At 44.6% G+C, this 18965-nt stretch overlaps 1 protein-coding gene across 3 annotated transcripts in view; it reads left to right on the top strand.

Annotated features, from left to right (window-relative positions):
- Positions 1 to 15596, top strand: part of NEK11 (NIMA related kinase 11) — a 240926-nt gene extending 225330 nt beyond the window's left edge. For all 3 annotated transcript variants that reach the window (XM_064587979.1, XM_045903791.3, XM_064587970.1), the window contains exon 16: positions 14605 to 15596. In XM_064587979.1, coding sequence (XP_064444049.1) covers positions 14605 to 14875 — 271 coding nt within the window. In that variant the 3' untranslated portion in view covers positions 14876 to 15596. The remainder of the gene's footprint in view (positions 1 to 14604) is intronic.
- Positions 15597 to 18965: the final 3369 nt, after the last annotated feature.

The following is an 18965-nucleotide window of genomic DNA, read 5'->3' as shown; positions in this document are numbered from 1 at the left end:
TGAATGATTTTTTTAATGTATTGCTGCATTTGGTTTGCTATTATTTTGTTGATATTGGCCTGTAGTCAGTTTTGTTGATCCTTTCAAGGAACCAGCTCCTGGCTTCATTAATCTGTTCTACTGTTGTTGTTGTTGTTTAGTTTCATATCATTTATTCTTCTCTAATCTTTATTATTTCCTTCCTTCTGCTGGTTTTGGGTTTTGTTTGTTCTTCTTTTTCCAGCTCTTCTAGGTATAAGGTTAGGTTGTTTACTTGAGATTTTTCTTGCTTCTTGAGGTAGGCCTGTATTGCCATAAACTTCCCTCTTAGAACCACTTCTGCTGCATGCCAAAGGTTTTGGACCCATTCAGGGTCTTGTCAAATGCAGATTCTGATAGAGCAGGTCTGGGGTGGGATCTGAGATCCTGCATTTCTAACCAGCTGTCTTTCGATGTGATGCTGCAGGCAGGACCATGTTTTGAGTGACAAGGTTTCAGTGGAGCATCCTTCTGGTGGCCTTTGTTCCCTCAAATCAACAGTCTCATCCTTTTGATTGTATAATGAGCACTGAAGTCAGGAGGCTCAGGACCATTCAGTAACCTTGCTCTTTCATTCAACTTTTCCTACCTGTAGAACGGGATTAACAAACCCATGCTGAGAATCCCTGGAGGCAGACTTTCCCAGTAGGATGGAAATCTCCTAATTTGGAGATTATCTGGTCCAACCCTTCCCCCTCTGCTCCCTACCTTGCCTATGCCTGAAGGCCCATGCTTGAGATCCTGCCGAGTTTGAGTTTGCGTTTCTCTCCCATCCCACCGCACTTGGGGAAGCTCTGCAGGATAAGGGCTTCTTGCAGATACTTTCAGAAAAGTGGGAGTAGCTAAAAAAGCCATTTTTCAAAACCACTCGGCAAACCTCACCTTAATGAGAAACCTTCTCCTTTGATTTCAGGACAGGAGACAATTAAGAAACCCAGTGTTTCCAAGTGAAAGGCTTTAGGGGGTTCCTGCCTGTCCCGCCCGCTCCCACAGCATGTGAAAGCCCCGCTCAATTTTCATTTGTCCCAACCCGTCAAGAGAAGCTGTCAGCTTCGATTACTGTTTTGAAACTCATTTCAGTCTTTTAATGTAATTCACTGGAGAATGAGGTATTGATCCCCCAATCAGTTGTTTTTCCTAAGGCCTGCACCACATTGGCCTTCCTGGTCTCTCTCTAGGTCTCCTCCCCCCACCCCACCCCCGCTCTGGAATGCACGTCACTCTCCTAGTAAGTGTGCTGTGATAAGACCCCTCTGTAGTCCTCAAAGGAGACGTATAATAAAGGCAACGTATGGACATGTGTGAGAGACAAAATAATGAAAATCATCATTTTTTATTTATGGAGAAACATTTTGATTTGGACATAAAAGGATACAAATCTAATGTAACAATGCCTTAGGGGTCAGGACTAGAAATGAGTGTTCCCATTTCATGAGTCTGCTCTCTTGTTCATTGGAATTGCTGCGGCACCATGTGTAAAGTCCTGCATGTCCTCTTGTCACCAGGGGCCTCGATGAGAGTTTAGCCGGTAAATTTCACCCCATGTGTGGGTAACCGTGTAAGTTATTGTCCAAACCAGGACACTTGTGACAGTGGAATGGGCGCTGCTGGTGGTGATACTCCTGTGTCAGGCATGCACTGAGACGGTCTCAGGTTAACCAAGGCGTAGCCCTTCCAAATACGGACAGTTTATAGCGAGAGACCCAGTGACAGTCTGGCATTGAGAGGTAACTGTGTCCAAGAAAAATTGCACCCAACAGAATTAAACAGCAAGGAAGATTTTTCAAGTCTGGTGCAACAGGGGGCTCAGTCGGTTAAGCATCTACCTTTGGTTCAGGTCATGATCTCAGGGTCCTGGGATCGAGCCCCACCCGCATAGGGCTCCCTGCTCAGTGGGGAGTCTGCTTCTCCCTCTCCTTCCACCCCCCGACCCCCGCTAGTGCTCTTTCTCTCAAATAAATAAATAAAATCTTAAAAAAAAAAAAAAGACTGTTGTAATTAGGGAGAGAGCTTGAACTCAGCTCCGAATACCACAGGAGCAGGAGCGGGAAGGGGGTCAGTGGATGGAAAGTTACTAATAGGAACTTGGTTAGGTATCAAGAGTGAGGACTGACTAAAGTTTGGTCAAGGAGGGAACGCTTGGGGAATCTCACCAAATGACAGGCAGCTTTTGGAATCTGCCAGGAAACTCATAGTTTCTCACATCCTTGCCCTGACAAATTCTTCCAAACATATTAAGGCTCTAATTGCTTTTCCTTTGTGATTTCTCTTCATTTTCGTTTGCAAATCCAATTATTCTTATTGTGTTTGAAAAAGAAATTTATTTTCAGATCTTTGCTTCTACTTCAGCAAGGCTGGGGTGAAAATGACTTTTGAAAAATAAAAAATGTGGTTTGAATTGATCAAGGGAAGCACAGTTGTGATTCAGCTAGGAAGGACTTAATCTAGTGGCCAACATTTCATGGTGCATTGTTTAGGGGGGCTTAGTGAATAGAAGGAAAAGCAAGGGAACTTATTCTATATTTATTTCATATATATGGCTATCCCAGTGGGGGCCCAGTATAAGATCCACTGTCCTTAGCACAGTGTTCTTTCCCATTTGTCTATACAATGAACATGTTCAATTAGATGAATTCCTTGGTACCTTACAGGGCTTTTAAATCATTCTATCCCTCTCTGGGTTGTATTTTCTTGTTATAAAATATCCATGTTGATGCCATTATAAAGGATCAGTGGCTTCTCTTTGCATCCAGGATCAAAGACTCCTTACCTCAGCCTTCCAGGTCCCTGCTCCTGCTTAACCATCTGCTTTCGTCTCCTGTCCTCTCTTCCTCTTAGTTAGGCCCCAACCATCTCAGTCTTCTTCCTTACAGGACTTATAGTGCCTGGTCATGCCCTCTTCCCTCAGTTGGGAGTGCTGCTCTCCCACATCCTGGCAGGGATGACTCCTCTTTACCTTTCAAGTCTCCATTCAAATGTCATTCCTACTCCCACCCCTCAGAGAGGTCTTTCTTAATTACATCAGCAAAGTAGGCTCCCTCCTCTAGTACCTCCTAACCTCAGTCCAAAGGGGGATGCTGGGCCTGTGCTACAAAGGATGCCACTTTGGTCAACCTCCAGCCGCACCCCTCCCCATGAAGCAACGAATCCAAGGGGCCAAGTGGGCTTGCATACTCAGAGCCTGTGTCTCCTCTTCTAGACCATGCCCTGGTTACCTGAGGCCTTGTAGTTCTTTCCCCAGAGGGCCCCAAACCCATTTCCAGAGTCTGTGGGCCTCTGCCTCAGGTATCTCCTCCCATGGGTGGTCTGGGCTGCCAGTTCACCCACTCCTGAGGGGGACCACAGGGAAGCTATTTGCAGAATGCGTGGGTGAATCTTGGACATAGGGGCTGAGGTATCAAATGTGTGTGTAATAGGCACCCCCCCCCCCCCCCCATGGTGGGAAACAGCCAGGCTAGAAGAGAAAGGGACAGGCCAACATCCAGGGATAAAGATCCAGGGGCTGGCTCACCCAGCTCTGTCCTATTCTGATGCAGAACTCTGAGGAATCTGAGAATACTGAATGCAAACCTGGCCTTCCAGGTCTTTATAAAGTTAATTTGTCAAAGTAAGAGGTAGATCATATATTTTTTTAAGATTTTATTTATTTATTTGAGAGAAAGAGAGAAAGAGCACGAGTGTGGGGAGGGGCAGAGGCAGAGGGAGAAGCAGGCTTCCCGCCGAGCAGGGAGCCCGATGCGGGGCTCGATCCCAGGACCCTAGGATCATGACCTGAGCTAGAGGCAGACGCTTAACCGGCTGAGCCACCCAGGCGTCCTGAGGTAGATCATATCTTATTTAACAGTTTGTTAGCTCGGTTCATAACTTTTAATCATTTAGACATGTGTGGGCCTCCACTGATACTCTTGCCGCATCCCCACAAATGTTTCCTCTGTGTAACAGCTGATCAAGAAGAGGGGGGTGCTGGTCCACAGGTCAGGGCAAAAAAGGACTGACACCAAACATCTCTTCTGCCCCTGCCCTTGCCAGGCGTCCCAGCCTTCTTCTGGGCAGCCCACTCTCTCTTCCATTGCCATTTCATTTTATTTGTAGCATTGACAAAAATCTGAAATTTCCCTGTTTATGTTTACTCTCTGCCTTCTTCCCGCTAAAATCTGAGTTCCGTGAGGTCACAAGCTTCTGGCGGCATTCCCAGCACTTGGCCTGTACCAGGTGCTCATTAAAAATGTGCTGACTGAACAACTTAGTGCAGTTTGGGGCCAGGATGACGCTGGCTGCCGAGCTAAGAAAGGTGCTCTGTCCCCAAGGCTTCCGGCCTCATTAGGGAGCAGACCTGAGGGCAGAGTCCTTTGCTTTTAGTTTTTACTCCTCAAGTGGTTAATTAATTCAAAAATAAGAATATAAATGTAGCCATTACTGGGGAGCTTCAGCTGGGCAGAGAAACCGTCTGCAAGGCAAATAAGCTCCAAGGAAAGGGGAAGACGAGACGCATTCCTGTTAGTTCATCTAAAGGGATAAGGGATGAGAGAGCTTTTAACCTTGATAACCTATCAAAGCTGGTGGAAACTCTTTCCTTTTCTCTCTCCCCCAAGAGAAATTACTTGTTGTTTTTCCGGGAGCGGGGGAACGTGTTAACCATTTCCTGCTGTTCAGCTGGAATGTTGTTTGGAGCGGGAGGCTAACATCCCCTCACCTGCTGCTCTCTGCCGCCTGTTGAACAGCCCTGTCCGGGCTGCGCGCTGCCTTGGACGGGCTGAGGGCCTCTGGGGCTCTTCTCCTTCTCCGAGGCCGCCCACGTGCCGTGGGGCAGCGGGGCTTTCAGCAGCTGTGCGCAGACGTGGCCCCATGTGTCAAGCGTGAAGCACAGGCCTCTCCACACAAGTTTTTTTAAAAGGAAGGCTGACGTCTTCCCACTCAGAAATATGAAGTCATTTTTATCCAGCGATGATCGGATAGGTCCCATAAAGCCAATCCATTTGAAATCGGGATGAAAATATAATAATACTGAAAGCTGCACTTAATTGGAGATTTAGCTTGAAAAACAACAACTAAAAATCACAAAAGTGATCTTATCTTTGCAAAATTAGGTTACGGTTTTCACTATGTGCTAATTCTTAGAATAAACCCTAGGAGATGCATATATTTTTATTTTTATTTTTATTTTTTTTAAAGATTTTATTTATTTTTGACAGAGAGAGAGAGCACAAGCAGGGGGAACAGCACAGAAAGAGGGAGAAGCAGACTCCCTGCTGAGCAAGGAGCCCGATGCGGGGCTCGATCCCAGGACCCTGAGATCATGACCTGAGCCAAAGGCAGATGCTTAACCGTCTGAGCCACCCAGGCGCCCCTAGATGCATATATTTTTAAATAAAATTGTATGATATCACCATATTCCTTTCTATTTGGCTTTCCAAGCATCTCTTCATTCATCCATTGTGTATTTATTGTGTACTTACTATATGCCAGGCACTGTTCGAGGTAATGGGATCGGTGCACAAGAAAGGTGAAAACAATCCATGCCCTACGGACCCTGTATTCTGTAGTGGGGTGACTGACAGATCATAAAATATTATGGAAGAACAGTGTGTGCTAGAGAGTATCAAGTGCTAAGACAATACAAAGCCGGGAAAGAGAACAGGCAGTGCAGAATGGGGCTAGAAGTTACAGTTTTAAAGAGGGTAGTCTGGGTAGATTTCTCTGAAAAGATCACATGAGGTCACAGACCTGGAGGAGATAAAGGAGAGAGAGAGGGCTAGCTGGAGAAAGAGCATTCTTATCAGAGGGAACAGCAGGTGCAAAGGCCGTGGGGTGGAGTGTGCCTGGGGTATTCAAGGAAGAGCAAGGGGCTAGTGTAACAGGAAAGGAGGGAGGGAGGGATGCATTTGGAAAGCACAGTGGGAAGGTGGTTCAGGATATTTTAGACCAGTGGAAGGACATTGACTTCACTCTGCATGAGATGGGGAGCCCAAGACAGGGTTTTGAGCAGGGGAGTGAAAGGACCTGACTTACTTTGGCTGCTGAATTGATAATAGACTGTAGGGGAGCGAGGTTAGGAGCAGAAGACCAGCTGAGAGGCCATTGTAGCAATCAGGTGAGAGAGTGTTGTGGCTTGGACCAGGGCGGTAGTGGTGGGGATGACGGAAGTCTGCATCCTGCATACAGTTTGAAAATAGAGCTGATAGGATTTACTAACTGGTCTGGTTACGGGAGACACTGGACTATCGGAGTAAGAGAGAAAGAGAGGAATCAGGATGACTCAAAGTTTTTTTGGCCAGAACAGTTGGAAAGCAGGAGCTGACATGGACAGAAATGGGGAAAGCTGCAGCAGTAGGATATTTTGGGAGGAAGCTCAGAAATTCAGTTGGGCATGATTTCTACCTGTTGTTCAAGTGGAGATACAAGTGAGTAGCATGCTCAGGGCATTCTTTCTTGAGCGTCTGGAAACTTAACTCAAAAGCTGCTTCCTTTCCTTATGAGGACCCCCTATTTCTTACAGTACATAGGGAACAAAGCTGTAGGGAAGAGTCAGGAACTAGGCACCTGAAAACAGCAAGATACTGCTACTACCATCTTTTAGATCCAAGAGAAGGGAGGAACTTCGATAACTGGTGTAGCTAGAGCTCTCTCATAATGTCCCAAAATAATGGAAGGCTCTACTCCTGTCTTTCAGCTAATACACAAAAGGAGAGATAGCGAGAGGGTAGGAGTTGGTAACTCCCATAGGCAAGGGCAACACAAATTGAGGGACAATCTACAAAACAACTTGCTTCAAACCTTGGAAAGTGTCAAGGTCATTGAGGGAGACTAAAGAGCCACAACAACTAAATATAACACATGATTATTTTGACCTGGATCTTTTTTATTATCAGGGGAGTTATTAGACAATTGGGGAAACTTGAATGGATTAGAGTATTAGATGACAGTAACATGTCAATGTTAATTTCCTGATCTTGATGGCCATTCTGTGGTTATGTAAAAGAGTGTCTTCATTTGTAGAAAATATACACCAGGTATGGAAGCGAAGGGCATCAGGTTAGCAACTTATTCTCAAAAGGTTCAGGGAGAAAAAGAGTTCTTAGTATTACATTTGTAACTTTCCTGTGTGAGATTGTTGCAAAATTAAAATAATATTTAAAACATGAGGACAGGGGGTCCTGGCTGGCTTGGTCCATAGAGTGTGTGACTCTTGATCTTGGGGTTGTGAATTCAAGCCCAACATAGGGTGTAGAGATTACTAAAAAATAATTAAACTTAAAAAAAAAACAAAAACAAAAACGTGAGGACATTTCTGTTTGACATCTTCTTCAGAGCCCCTAAGAGGGCACTGGGAGCCGTCAATATTGATGGGTAAATAGATGTGATAAAATACATTGTTTGCAAGTTAAAAGTAAACATGAGAGGAAGTCAGTAAAGGAATTTGGAGGCTAAGTGAGTTTGGAGGAAATAGTCAGGAGAGAAAGTACTCTCTTGTGGTTTAATGGAATTTTTTAGCTGGGGAATCAGCCAAACACATGTTGGGGGTTGGCTGCAGGCAGCTGGAACTTCTTCAGGAGCCTGGGGAGGCTTCCTGCAACTCTCCTGTGCACACTATCCATATGGGCAGGACGGTGATCCAGCCCTAAGAGCACTGGCCTGTAAATGAGGCGTCTGGACTAAGATGATCTTTAGGATCCCTTAAATACTTAAAGGACTTTGAACACAAGAATAAAATTGATAAAAGATATTGAGCATAGGAAGAAATAGATGAAAAAGAATGAAAATATACTTCTTTTCATTTGAAAATGTAAGTTCTTTTTACTTGACATACCCACTTACCTAAAGGGGTCGTTCCTGTCCCCCATCTCTCCTTCCATCCCTCCTGTAGAAAAAGCAAACTTATAACCTCTTCCTTAATGTGAACTGCATAAAGAGCACTCCCCTATCTTCTCAACTCTTAGGTAACAGCAAGAGTCCCCTTAAATAAAATTTTCTATTTTATGATTTCTAAAATACTCAGATGCATCATTGCAGAAAGATTACAGCATGTTTTCCGAGTGTCAAATAAATTTACACTGAAATATTACAACGTTAGAGTACCTATCACTTTTATTTTGGCTTCAAATGAGTTTGTTTAGAGCATGCCTGATTTTTTCATTGACGCATAATTTATTTATAATAAATAAATTTACAAACATGGTACTATTTAATCCATATCTTTGTTACAGATTTCTATCAATTGTATTGTAATCAAATAACTATAATTTGTTGAAAATCAATTATTTGAAATGTGTTGAGGCTTGAGTTGCTGTCTAGTAGATGGTTAGTTTTTATAAATGTTATGAAAGTCTGGAAAGAATGAGGGTTCTCTAATTGTCAGGGAGGGAGAGGGTCCTATATATGTTTCTTAAGTTTAGCTTATTTAAGTATATTCAGATTTTCTATGTCACTACTAATTTTTCAACTGCTTAACCTATCAATAACTGAGCACGGTGTACTGAAATACTACGCTACGGGGACATTTCTGTCAATTTCTCCCCATAGTGCTTTATGTATTTTGATTCTACTTTATTAGAGGCATACTAGTTTAGAATTTTTATTTCTTCCTGGTGAGTTGAACTGTTTTCATTATCAAGTGGCAATCTTTATTGTAATAATGCTTTTTTTCTGTTTTTTCAAATCTATTTTGTCTCATGTTAATACAGCTATTTCTAGCTTTCTTTGGGTATTTGGATATTTGTCTGGTATATCTTTTTAAAATTTTTTAAATTTATTTGTTTACTCTCAACCTTTCAATGCCCTGTGTTTTAACTGTATCTCTTGTAAACAAGCTGGATTTTGTTTTTTAGTCAGTATTTACCCATCTACATTTACTATGGTTATGAACAGTGGCGGGTGTTTAGGTCACAAACAAAATAATCCTTACAGGAAAGGCTAGCTTGAACAGTCTCCAACCAGCAGCTGCACTCAAGATTCTGCTGCCAGGGAGGACGGAACAGAAGGCAAGCACCATTTACAAAAAGGGACCTGAAAGTCACATGTCCCATCTGGGGGTGCCATATGTCACCTGAGCATTGACTGCCTCTGTAGAGAGATCTGTTCCATCTTTGCCCACCAGGTTCAGAGCCAGCCATTTGAAATACTAGATGTGGAGAGAAGGGGTACAAATCATCCTTAATAAAGATTCCCAATGCTTGTTAACACTAAATGATCACTAAGACCGCAGTTTTAAAGAGGAAATACGTTGTGCCATTCTGTTCCCACAGTGGCTCATACATATTTAATGTTCAGGGATTTCTTATATTCTGTGAAATCGTTTTCAAGCTTTCCTTAAACTATGCCTGAAGAGTAATCTATGTGTTCTCTTAATGCTTGCTGCTAAAATAGGCTTTCATGATTATTTCTACAAAATTACTTTTTTTTTCCTTCCACTCTGCCACTAGCTTTCTTGTGTCTTTTTTTTTTTTTCAAATTCACTCAGAGAAGATAAAACTATTTAAAATAGTGTCTTTTTTTTTAAATTTTTTTTTTAAGATTTTATTTATTTATTCATGAGAGACACACACAGAGAGAGGCAGAGGCAGAGGGAGAAGCAGGCTCCCCGCTGAGCAGGGAGCCCAATGCAGGACTCGATCCCAGGACCCCGGATCATGACCTGAGCCGAAGGCAGACACTTAACCATCTGAGCCACCCAGGCACCCTATTTAAAATAGTGTCTTAACCAGAGGTAGAACTACAAAACTGCTTGAAGCTTGCAGTTAAACTGAAATAGGACTCGGATATAGTCCAGCATCAGGAAACCAACAATAAAACAATGGCAAATAAGCACCTGGTAGGTGACAGGTACTGTGCTAAGATACGTGTGTGTGCATGTGTGTGCCTGTGTGTGTTTGTGTGTAATCTTCATGTAAATATGAAAATTCAAGGCTCAAAGAAGTTAAGTAACTGGCCCAAGATCACACGGCCAGTGACAGTAGAGCCAAGATTCAACTCCAGTGTCTGAATCCATAGTGATGAAAAGTGAGTCCTGGATTGAAACTACTGGAATTCATGTCCCAGCTCCACCACTTCAAAATTGTGTGGCAATGGGCAAGTTATTTAACTCCCTTAGATCTCAGTTTCCTCATCTGTAGAATGGAAATAACAGTATCATATCCATAGGATTTAATGGGATGATATGAAGAAATGCTCAGAATAGAGCCTGGCACATAAAGGCTCAAAAACTGTTAGTTATTATGGTTTCAGGGACATTTTAGGGCTTCTTTCTCATCAATGGGTGCTATTACTAGTCAGATTCCAAGTTTCTTTTTCTTTTTCTTTTTTTTTTTAGAGAGATAGTGCCTGTGCACATGTCAGGGGAAGGGCAGAGGCAGAGAGAGAGAGTCTCCAGCAGACTCTCTGCTGAGCTTGGAGCCCAATGTGGGGCTGGATCCCACGACCCTGAGATCATGACCTGAGCCAAAATCAAGAGTCTGACGCTTAACCCGCTGAGCCAGCCATGTGCCGGGATTCCAAAGTTTCTTTAACGTTATGTTCATCTGGTTCTCGCCCTCTATTTCACATGCCCTTCTCACCTGCCAAACTGACTCACTGATTTCCCAGTGCTCCCACTATTGGCTGCCACCTGGCTTCCCTCCGGCTATTATGGCCCAAGTGAGACTGTGCCTCCTCTTCCTCGATGGGGTGTTTGATTTTCTCAACCTTCATAGCACTTTGTATTTATTTATAATTAAGAGTTCTTTTTTTCCACCATATTGAGGTTGAGTGAGACACCCTTTAGATAGCCAGTTGGTGATATCAAGTGGGCAGTTGACTCAAGCCTGGAGCTCTAGATGAAGGACAGGAAGGTGGGCATACAGGAAGTCCTCAGCCTACAAATGGTATTAAAGACTCTGAAATGTAGAGGCTGAAATGAGGAGGAAGAAGAGTCAGCTGAAGAGGCTAAAAAGAAGCAGAGAGTGTAATGGGAAAAGCTCCTGGTGAAGGTGGTATCACCAAAAGCAACAGAAGGAAGGGTTTGAAGGAGAGAGTAGCCTGCTGTTGAGTGTCCAGTAAGACATGTACAGAGAAGAGACCAGAGGAAATAGCCACATGAAGGTCATTGTAAGAGGAGTTTGTGGAAGGAATGAGGACCAAGACCCAAGAGGAGTGGATTGAAGGGGGAGAGTGTGCAGTCAGAAAGTGGAAACATCAGCCACACGTGACTCTTTCAAGAAGCTTTGCCAGCGATGGAGGGCCAAGTGATAGATGGGGAAAGAGATGAACCAAGGGAATGTGGAGGTCACAAGTAGCTTCTTGTTTAAAATAGGGCACTAGGGCATATTCTCTTCTGATGTGTATGCTCCAGGAGACATAGAAGTAGCTGCAGGTGGGAAGGTCACTGAGCTGGTGAGAGAGGCTGAGATCCAGAGCACTCAGGGAGAGAGAGGATGGTCTTTCATGGGAGCACGGATGGTCCCTTCACTAGGGACAGAGGGAAGGCCAAGTAGGTGGGGTAGTTGGGCACTTAGAAGAAGGAATTTCTACATGTTTGTTTCTATTTCTCAATGAGGTATTAGGTAAAGTCATCAGCTGAGAAGGAGGGTGGGGCTTAGCAAGTTTGAGAATAACGAATAAAGAAGAAGGTGTGAAATAGTTACTTTGAGCAGTGGAAAAGAAGCATACCAGAGAACGACAGGAGGACCATGGGCAGTGCTGAGCGCTGTTTTGAACTGCGGCCATTAATTATTTAAATGAGACCTGTTGGCAGAATTGGATGTTTTTCTCCTGGAATGTTCTTTTGTTCAGGAACAGGCATAAATAAATGGATGTCCAGGTTTAACCATTACAACTTTGCCAGAGGATTTTGACACAGGAAGAGGGGAGTGAAAGAGTCAAGGGTATCTGCAAGATTGTAATTATAATAATGAACCATGAAATGTAACTGAGGAAAAGTGGGACATGGGGACATGAGGACACAAAGGGGTGATTGTCATCATGGTGATAGGCCGAAGGATTGCAGGTACCACGAAGTAGAAGAATAGCTGGAGTCAGTATGGTGGAAAAGTATAAAGGGATGGTTGTAGAGCATAAGGCTTGACATTGATTCTAGAGGAGGTGTGGTCATTGGTACTGAGGAGGTCAAGGGTATGATCATAGGAGTGTGTACTGAGGAGGGGAAAGAAAATGATTATTGGATATGAGACAGTCCAAAGTCAGAGAGACCAAGAATACTGATGCCAGGATAATGGTGATAGGAGTAGGGGGTGGGAAAAAGAGAGCATGAAGGTTACTGAAGTCATCTGTGAATGGGGGGAATGACAGGGTTTGCTAAATGTCAGCAGAAGGAAAGCTTGGGTTTCTGGGGGTGACTGGGGTGACTAGGGATGTGAGGTGTTCTGGGATAGGTCCTGATAATCTCCAGGAAGAAGGTGGGAAATCTGCTGAAGCTGAACAGCCTGGGGCCCTGGGGCTGCCGAGCTCCCCAGCACAGGACCTGTGTTTGAGTTTAGGCTCCAACAGCCACTAGCTGTGTGAGTTTGCGAAAGTCAACCCGCTTATTCTCGTCCGTCAAATAGAGATAAATGTTCAATGACTTGCCTCGTTCACAAGGATCATTTGAGATAATGAATGTAAAAGGATTTTGTAAGCTCTAAAGTACCATTAAAAAGTGAGTTAAATTTAAAATGTATATATCGTAACATTATGATTTCTAGCCTCTAAACTAGAGCAAGATAAATCACTTACTCTTCTTTTTGTCTGCCACAATACCTAACCTGGATGCTTGTGTTCTAGAGTTTGCAATGTTGAATAGTACTGAACAATAAAAGCTTATAAAATAAATTAGAGCCTGTGATTAATGCCTTCTGTGTTACTGTCAGCATGGCCATGAGCATCGTCTAGCAGTAATGCTTTAAAAAGTCTGAAACAAAAAACAAAAAACTCTGATTTTTCTTTTCACTAAATCCCCTGAAACGAAGAATAAAGAAGCATTTCTTAAGGTTAACGTCCTAAAAATATTTATGCATTTTGACCCAATAATTCCATTCTCACTTTTTAAAATCTTTTAATTCCACTCAACATTTATACAGAAAAATGGAGAAATCACAAATGCACATATGAGTTTTCACAGAGAAAACACACTCATGTAATTCGCCTCACTCATAGAAATTTGATGCCAGAAAAGATTCCTCTGGATGAAAAAGCTGTGTTCCTGAGGACGTTGGCTCAGTGTTACAGCGGAAAACGCTAAATGTTAGGTGGAGGAATGACTCGGTAAATGTTGGCACATAAATTCAGTGGAGCAGTATGGGGCATTAAAAATGACAGATTTGAACTAGAGAACGAAATTCACAAAACTCGAATGCCCTTAAGGCAGGCGGGCAGGTGAAATCCGAGAAGCAGTCTGCTCTGAAAGGCAGACGCCGTCAAGATATGCAGGGGGCGGGGCGGGGCGGGGGCGGAGGAGTGCGGGCCGTGCCTTGACTTCCACAGTAAAAGGCTCAAGAAAGTAATGCACTGGGGCGCCTCGGTGGCGCAGTCAGTTAAGGGTCTGGCTCTTGGTTTTGGCGCAGGTGGTGATCTCAGGGTCGTGGGGTCGAGTCCCGCGGCAGGCTCTGTGCTCAGCGGGGAGTCTGCATAAGTTTTCTCTCTTCCTTTCCCTCTGCCCCTTCCTCTCTAAAGTCAATCGATCAATCAATCAATCAAAAAAAGAAAAAAAAGTAAAGCATAGTGCTGACCAAACAAAACATGCCCCGGGCCTAGTTTTACACGTAGGCCTTTCATTTCTGACCCTCGCTGGAGGTAAAGGAAAATACAGGCAACATAAACCCACCAGGTACGGCCATTGTTGTGGCTGCAGGAGGACAAGGGCTGGAGGTGAGCACAGAAAACCAATGTTGGTCTGCGTGGGAGCGGGGCCACATTACCTCACCCCTTTACGCCTCAGTTTCTCCATCTGTAAAACAGGGGAATTTAAAAATGCCTCCTTCACAGAGCTGTTGTAAAGGTTAAGTGTGTCCCCTTCCTTTGCCTCTTCTTCTTCTTCTTATTTTATTGTTCTCATTAATATTATTTCTGACTCCATATCCCACTCTCCTCTTCTCCCTTGTTCTCCCGACTCCAGCCACACTAGCCTTCTCGGTATTTCTCCAAGGTGTTTTAGCTGCAGGGCCCCCATTCTCTCCCTCTAGTGTAGGTCTCACTTCATGTGGGTCTCTGCCCAGAGGACACCTCCTCTCAGGGGAGTGTCTCTCTCTCTCTCCCTCTCTCCCCCTGCTTTATTGTACTTCATTGCACATGGTGCTGCCCGACATTTTATTGTCTATGTATTTTTTAAGTTATCTGTTTATTCTCTACCCTAGAAGGTAAGCTCTATGAAGGCAGGAATTTACCTAACTTGTTTAATGCTGTGTTCACAGTTCCTAGAAGGCCCCTGGCCCATAATAGACCTTCAGGAAGTATTTGAATACCGTTGAGTGTTCAAGGTAGAACCATCGCGTCTTATTTTTTCCTTTCCCCCCCAAATCTCAAAGGTACAACGTTTGTGTAATTAGTGATTTAAAGAGACATTTCTTGCGGATGACTTGAATGTGTAAAACTCCTCTTTTTCTCTCCTAACTTGGGTGGCAGGTCAGCCATGCAGAAGCTGGGAGCAGAAGTATTTGAGAAGGTCTACAACTACCTCAAGAGAGCAAGGCGCCAGAAGGCCAATGAAGCCGAGATCCGGGTAGCTCTAGAAAAAGTGGTGCCTCGTGCTGGTGACTGTTTTGAAGTGGACCAGCTCCTGTACTTTGAGGAACAGTTGCTGATCACAGTCGGTAAAGGGCCCACGCTCCAGAACCCTCACCAACAATTGTCAAAAACAAGCAAGTCCAAGGGGACAAACCCATTCAGCACATAAGCTGGACTTTATTATGGGAAATGGGTACATTTTTACTATCAGTCCCTTGTCAAGAGGAGTGAGTCCTTTAGAGAGTAGTAAACCTATCTGCCTCTACTCTGAGTCGTGGGCCAATCAGTGTTTGGTCTATACTCTGAGGAAAGCTTGTGGACCAAGTGTGGCTTCCTGAAAAGCATTCCCGCGAGTGTGCTCTCGGGGCTTCCACATGGTTGGACCACCCCTGCGATGGCCTGGAAGATTCCATCTACCCTTGACCATTTCCACTTGGAGGACAGGCTCGGTGCTTGCCTGCCTCGAGTCCCCGTGCTCTATGGTCAGCCTGCTCCCCGCTCACGTCGCTGAACACTGGCTTCTGACACACTGAGCTGCTGACCGGGAGTCACAAATGTTTGTCTCAGGTGACCTGTTTTGGGTCCACTTTTGCCCTTGCCTGGCTAACAAGCAAGATGTGCGTATATATATAAGGACCTGGACTAAAAATCTAAAAAGCAATTCTCTTCTGTGATTGATTCTCCAAGCTCATTCGTGGAGTATTGAAGACTTTTATTCTTAATAAATATATTTCACATGGTTACAAAATAAATCACCTATTTCATCGTTTTCTTATCTAGAAGTACGTTGATGAATGTAACACATCTGTGTAATCATTATTACCGAGAGCAGCTAACATTTGATTTATTGGGTGCCTATTATGTGACAATACTGTGCTCTGCACTTACAACTGTAAGGGCCTTCTGTCATTGGATCTTTTCACCGATGAGAGAGATGGGGAGAGGAGAGATTACCCCCGTCTTTTAGCTAACTGCTTATTCACTCAGCTCCCAGAGCTGAGCTGTCACCCTGGGTCTGTCTGATTCCAGCGTCCATGCTCTTAACCACTCTGCATGTGGGCTTTCAACCAAGAAGCTACATCAGACTTGCTCGAGGAGCTTCTTAAACATATACCCGTTTAAACATACTGTTGAAGAATTATCCCGACACGTGTGAAAGCAGTAGAGAAGACTTTATTCAGGACGATTAAAATAGGGGAGAGAGATGGGGCTCAACGCCAAATGCAGCACAGAAAGCTGGAGATTTAGACCCCGGGGTGGGACGGGGCACAGTCGGGCTCAAGGGATGTAAAGGTACAAAGAGAAGACACCTAGGGTGGGGGAAATTGTTGCCAAACCGACTTCACAGGACTCTTGCTGAAGACAGGCCAGGGTGACCCCATAGCAGGGGTGGGGGATTCTCACTAAACTGACTTAACAGGATTCTGGCTGAACTGGACTCAGCAGGTTGGAGACAGAGCCCAGGCGGAGGCCCCGCCGAACTAGCGCTCAGGGGAGCCTGTCTGAAGTTCTGTCAAGGAGAGAACCTTTGTCAACACCCAGCCTCACCGGCCTCCTTTCTCTGGGGAGGGACGGGGCCAAAGCATATCTTCTGTTACCAAATGACTTGGTGAATCTGACGCACGCATTATATAGTGGTCAGCATTCTGCCTTCTGCTAACGATGGGGGACACAGAGGCCCCGTCATGGCTGGTGCTGTGCTCCCTGCACGATGCAGTGCCTTTTAGACTAGTGTTTCTCACTTTGAGCATCAGGATCACCAGAGGGCTTGGTAAAACAAATTCAGGGCCCATCCCCAGCACTTCTGATTCAATAGGTCTGCATGGAGACGGAGACTTCGCGTTTCTTATAAGTTCCCGGGTGATGCTGATGCTTGGGTGTGAGAACCACCCTCGACCACTGTTTGAGACCCTTCCTCCTACTGCCTCTGCCCCCATGGTTGGAGCAGTGCTTGGGTCTGCTCTGCTGGGGGACTGACTCATCTCACTAACATCTCTGAACATGGTATGAGGACTGGGAAGAAGGGCCCAAAGACTTCAGCTGCCTTGCTGTGAATATACTCTGGTAAGGCAGTGATTGGGAGAGAAAAAGTCAAAGTGTGACTAACGTGGCTTCAGGGAGTTCGATGGGGTCCATTCAAGGACAAGGGAGCATGGTCACCGTGCTTTATGTCTCATTCCCACCTCTGCCCAGCAGCCAAGGGAACCACAGAACCCACAAGCTCTGCTGTGCTCCAGGCCTTGTGAACATCACTGTTCTGTGTTCCCTCAACTCCTGTACACCGTGGAGAGGTGTTGGGGCCAGCACAGACCTTCACTCTGCCTCTTCCCCAAGCTAGTGATGCCCAGCCCCCTCCCTCCCTGCATGCTGGGCACTTGTCCCTGGCTGGCAGGTGATCCTCGTGCTGCTGATCTCACAGCCCCTGCTGCTTTGGGGCAGGAAAAACAGGCCTCAAATAGTGGCTCCTTCTTGGGGGTGGAATCTGAGACTTTGCAGAATTCTGACCTTGAGCATGTTGTCCAAGCCCAAATCCAGAACCTGTGACCACTTCCAAGGTAGAACACTGAAGATCAGTTTTGCCCTTGGAGGCCTAGGACATTTCCATTATTCTGACAGGGAAGAGACCTCAGCCCCTGGAAGGGCTCCACAGAGCTCCCATATCCTTTTATGACCAAACACATTTCAAATGGATCTGGAAGAGGGGGACAATAGTAGCAAGTTATAAAAGCTTCTGAATCTTTTTACTAGTGGTTTTCATAACATCAGAACAGAATACTTGTGTGAGTTTCTAGCTATAAGAAATAGCTAGATTTCAAATAGCCTCTGCCATCTTTCACAGATGAATGTTCCCCAGGAACAACACCTGGATTTAAGAACATGTTAGGATCATTCCTCTACTCTTTAGGCTCTGTGGCTGGGACTACAAAAAAACTGACCAAAAAAAAACCAGATTAACAGGAGAAAACCACCATTTGCTTCACTGGCAGTGAGGGTGGTGGGTGCAAGATTGAAGGTAACTAGAAAAAAAAATCGCTTTTTATTATTACTATTGGGAAAGTACTTTCTCCTTCAGCCCGGCTCAGTCTGGATTTGGGGTGACTCCAGGGTTGGTATTAATCACTAACCAAACTGCAAGAGTGTGGTTCACTGGGTGAACTGCAAGATGGTGGGTGGAAACTGGCCAGGGGATTAAGGAAGGCAGAAGGTGCTATTATGAAACTGTCACAGGTGTGAGGGAATAAAGGGACCCCGCTGGCTTGCCGCTTTGTAAAATATATATATATATTTCACAAACACCAATTGACCTTTCTGCTTTCTATTTATGCAGAGGAAATGCCATCAGCTATTTTGGATGGTGCGGAGATAAGGCACACACAAGAGAGTGATGGAAGTTAATTATTTAATGTATTTGGGGCTGAGGCTGGAGCAAAAGCTCTAGGTCTGTTATAAAGTCTGGCCATCACAGTGGGCTCAGGATAAAGGAGGCTGACAAATTAAACAGGAGCTCCACGGGGGAAACACCCCACTCCTCTTTCAAGATGATGGGACCACTAACCAATGTGTCAGAAGATCGGGCCAGGAGCAGAGCGGCCCCAGCCAACCTGTAGAGTCACCCCAGCCAACGAGGAATAAAGCAGAACCGCTCCAGGCGATCTGGAAACTCTTGGGCCAGAGGCAAATGTTCACTGTGGTAGGCTTCTCAGGTTCTTTGTTTATTACTCAGCATTGTTATGGCAATAAACTAACCGATATACCCGACACCACTCTTCACCCCTTCTCTTAACACTTTTTACCAAGTCCTCAGGCTTCCTTCTTTTTGGCATTGATTTTTATAAATTTGGGGGAAAGTTTCCTTCTAATGAAATGATTTAGTGGTTTCTCTGAAAAAATGGGGATCCTCTTTTTCAAAATGGTGAACTGTGAGCTCTGTCTTTCCTGGCTTTCAGCACATTTCCAGACAGTGTGGTGCAGGGGCTTGGAGCCTACTAACAGTGCCTCATCTGCAGATAGGGTCTAATACTTCTTTGGATTTTACTTCGACGTGTATTGAGTTCCCACCCCGTACCAGGCATTTAGGCACACAATTTTGAATGATAAACATTCAACAGGCAATGGAAACAGTCGAAATGTCTGTCAACGGGTGAATGGGTAAAGGAAACATGACATATTTATGTATATACACAACAGAATATTATTCAGCCTTAAAAAGGAAGGAAATCCTACCATTTTATACAACATATGCTAGTGAAATAAGCCAG

Source organism: Mirounga angustirostris, unplaced genomic scaffold, assembly GCF_029215605.1.
Source record: "Mirounga angustirostris isolate CCGP_5_RB_7025 unplaced genomic scaffold, mMirAng1.0.hap1 SCAF_1, whole genome shotgun sequence".
Taxonomy (NCBI): Eukaryota; Metazoa; Chordata; class Mammalia; order Carnivora; family Phocidae; genus Mirounga; species Mirounga angustirostris.
Note: the sequence above shows the minus strand (reverse complement) of the source record. Positions and strands in the feature narration are given on the sequence as shown.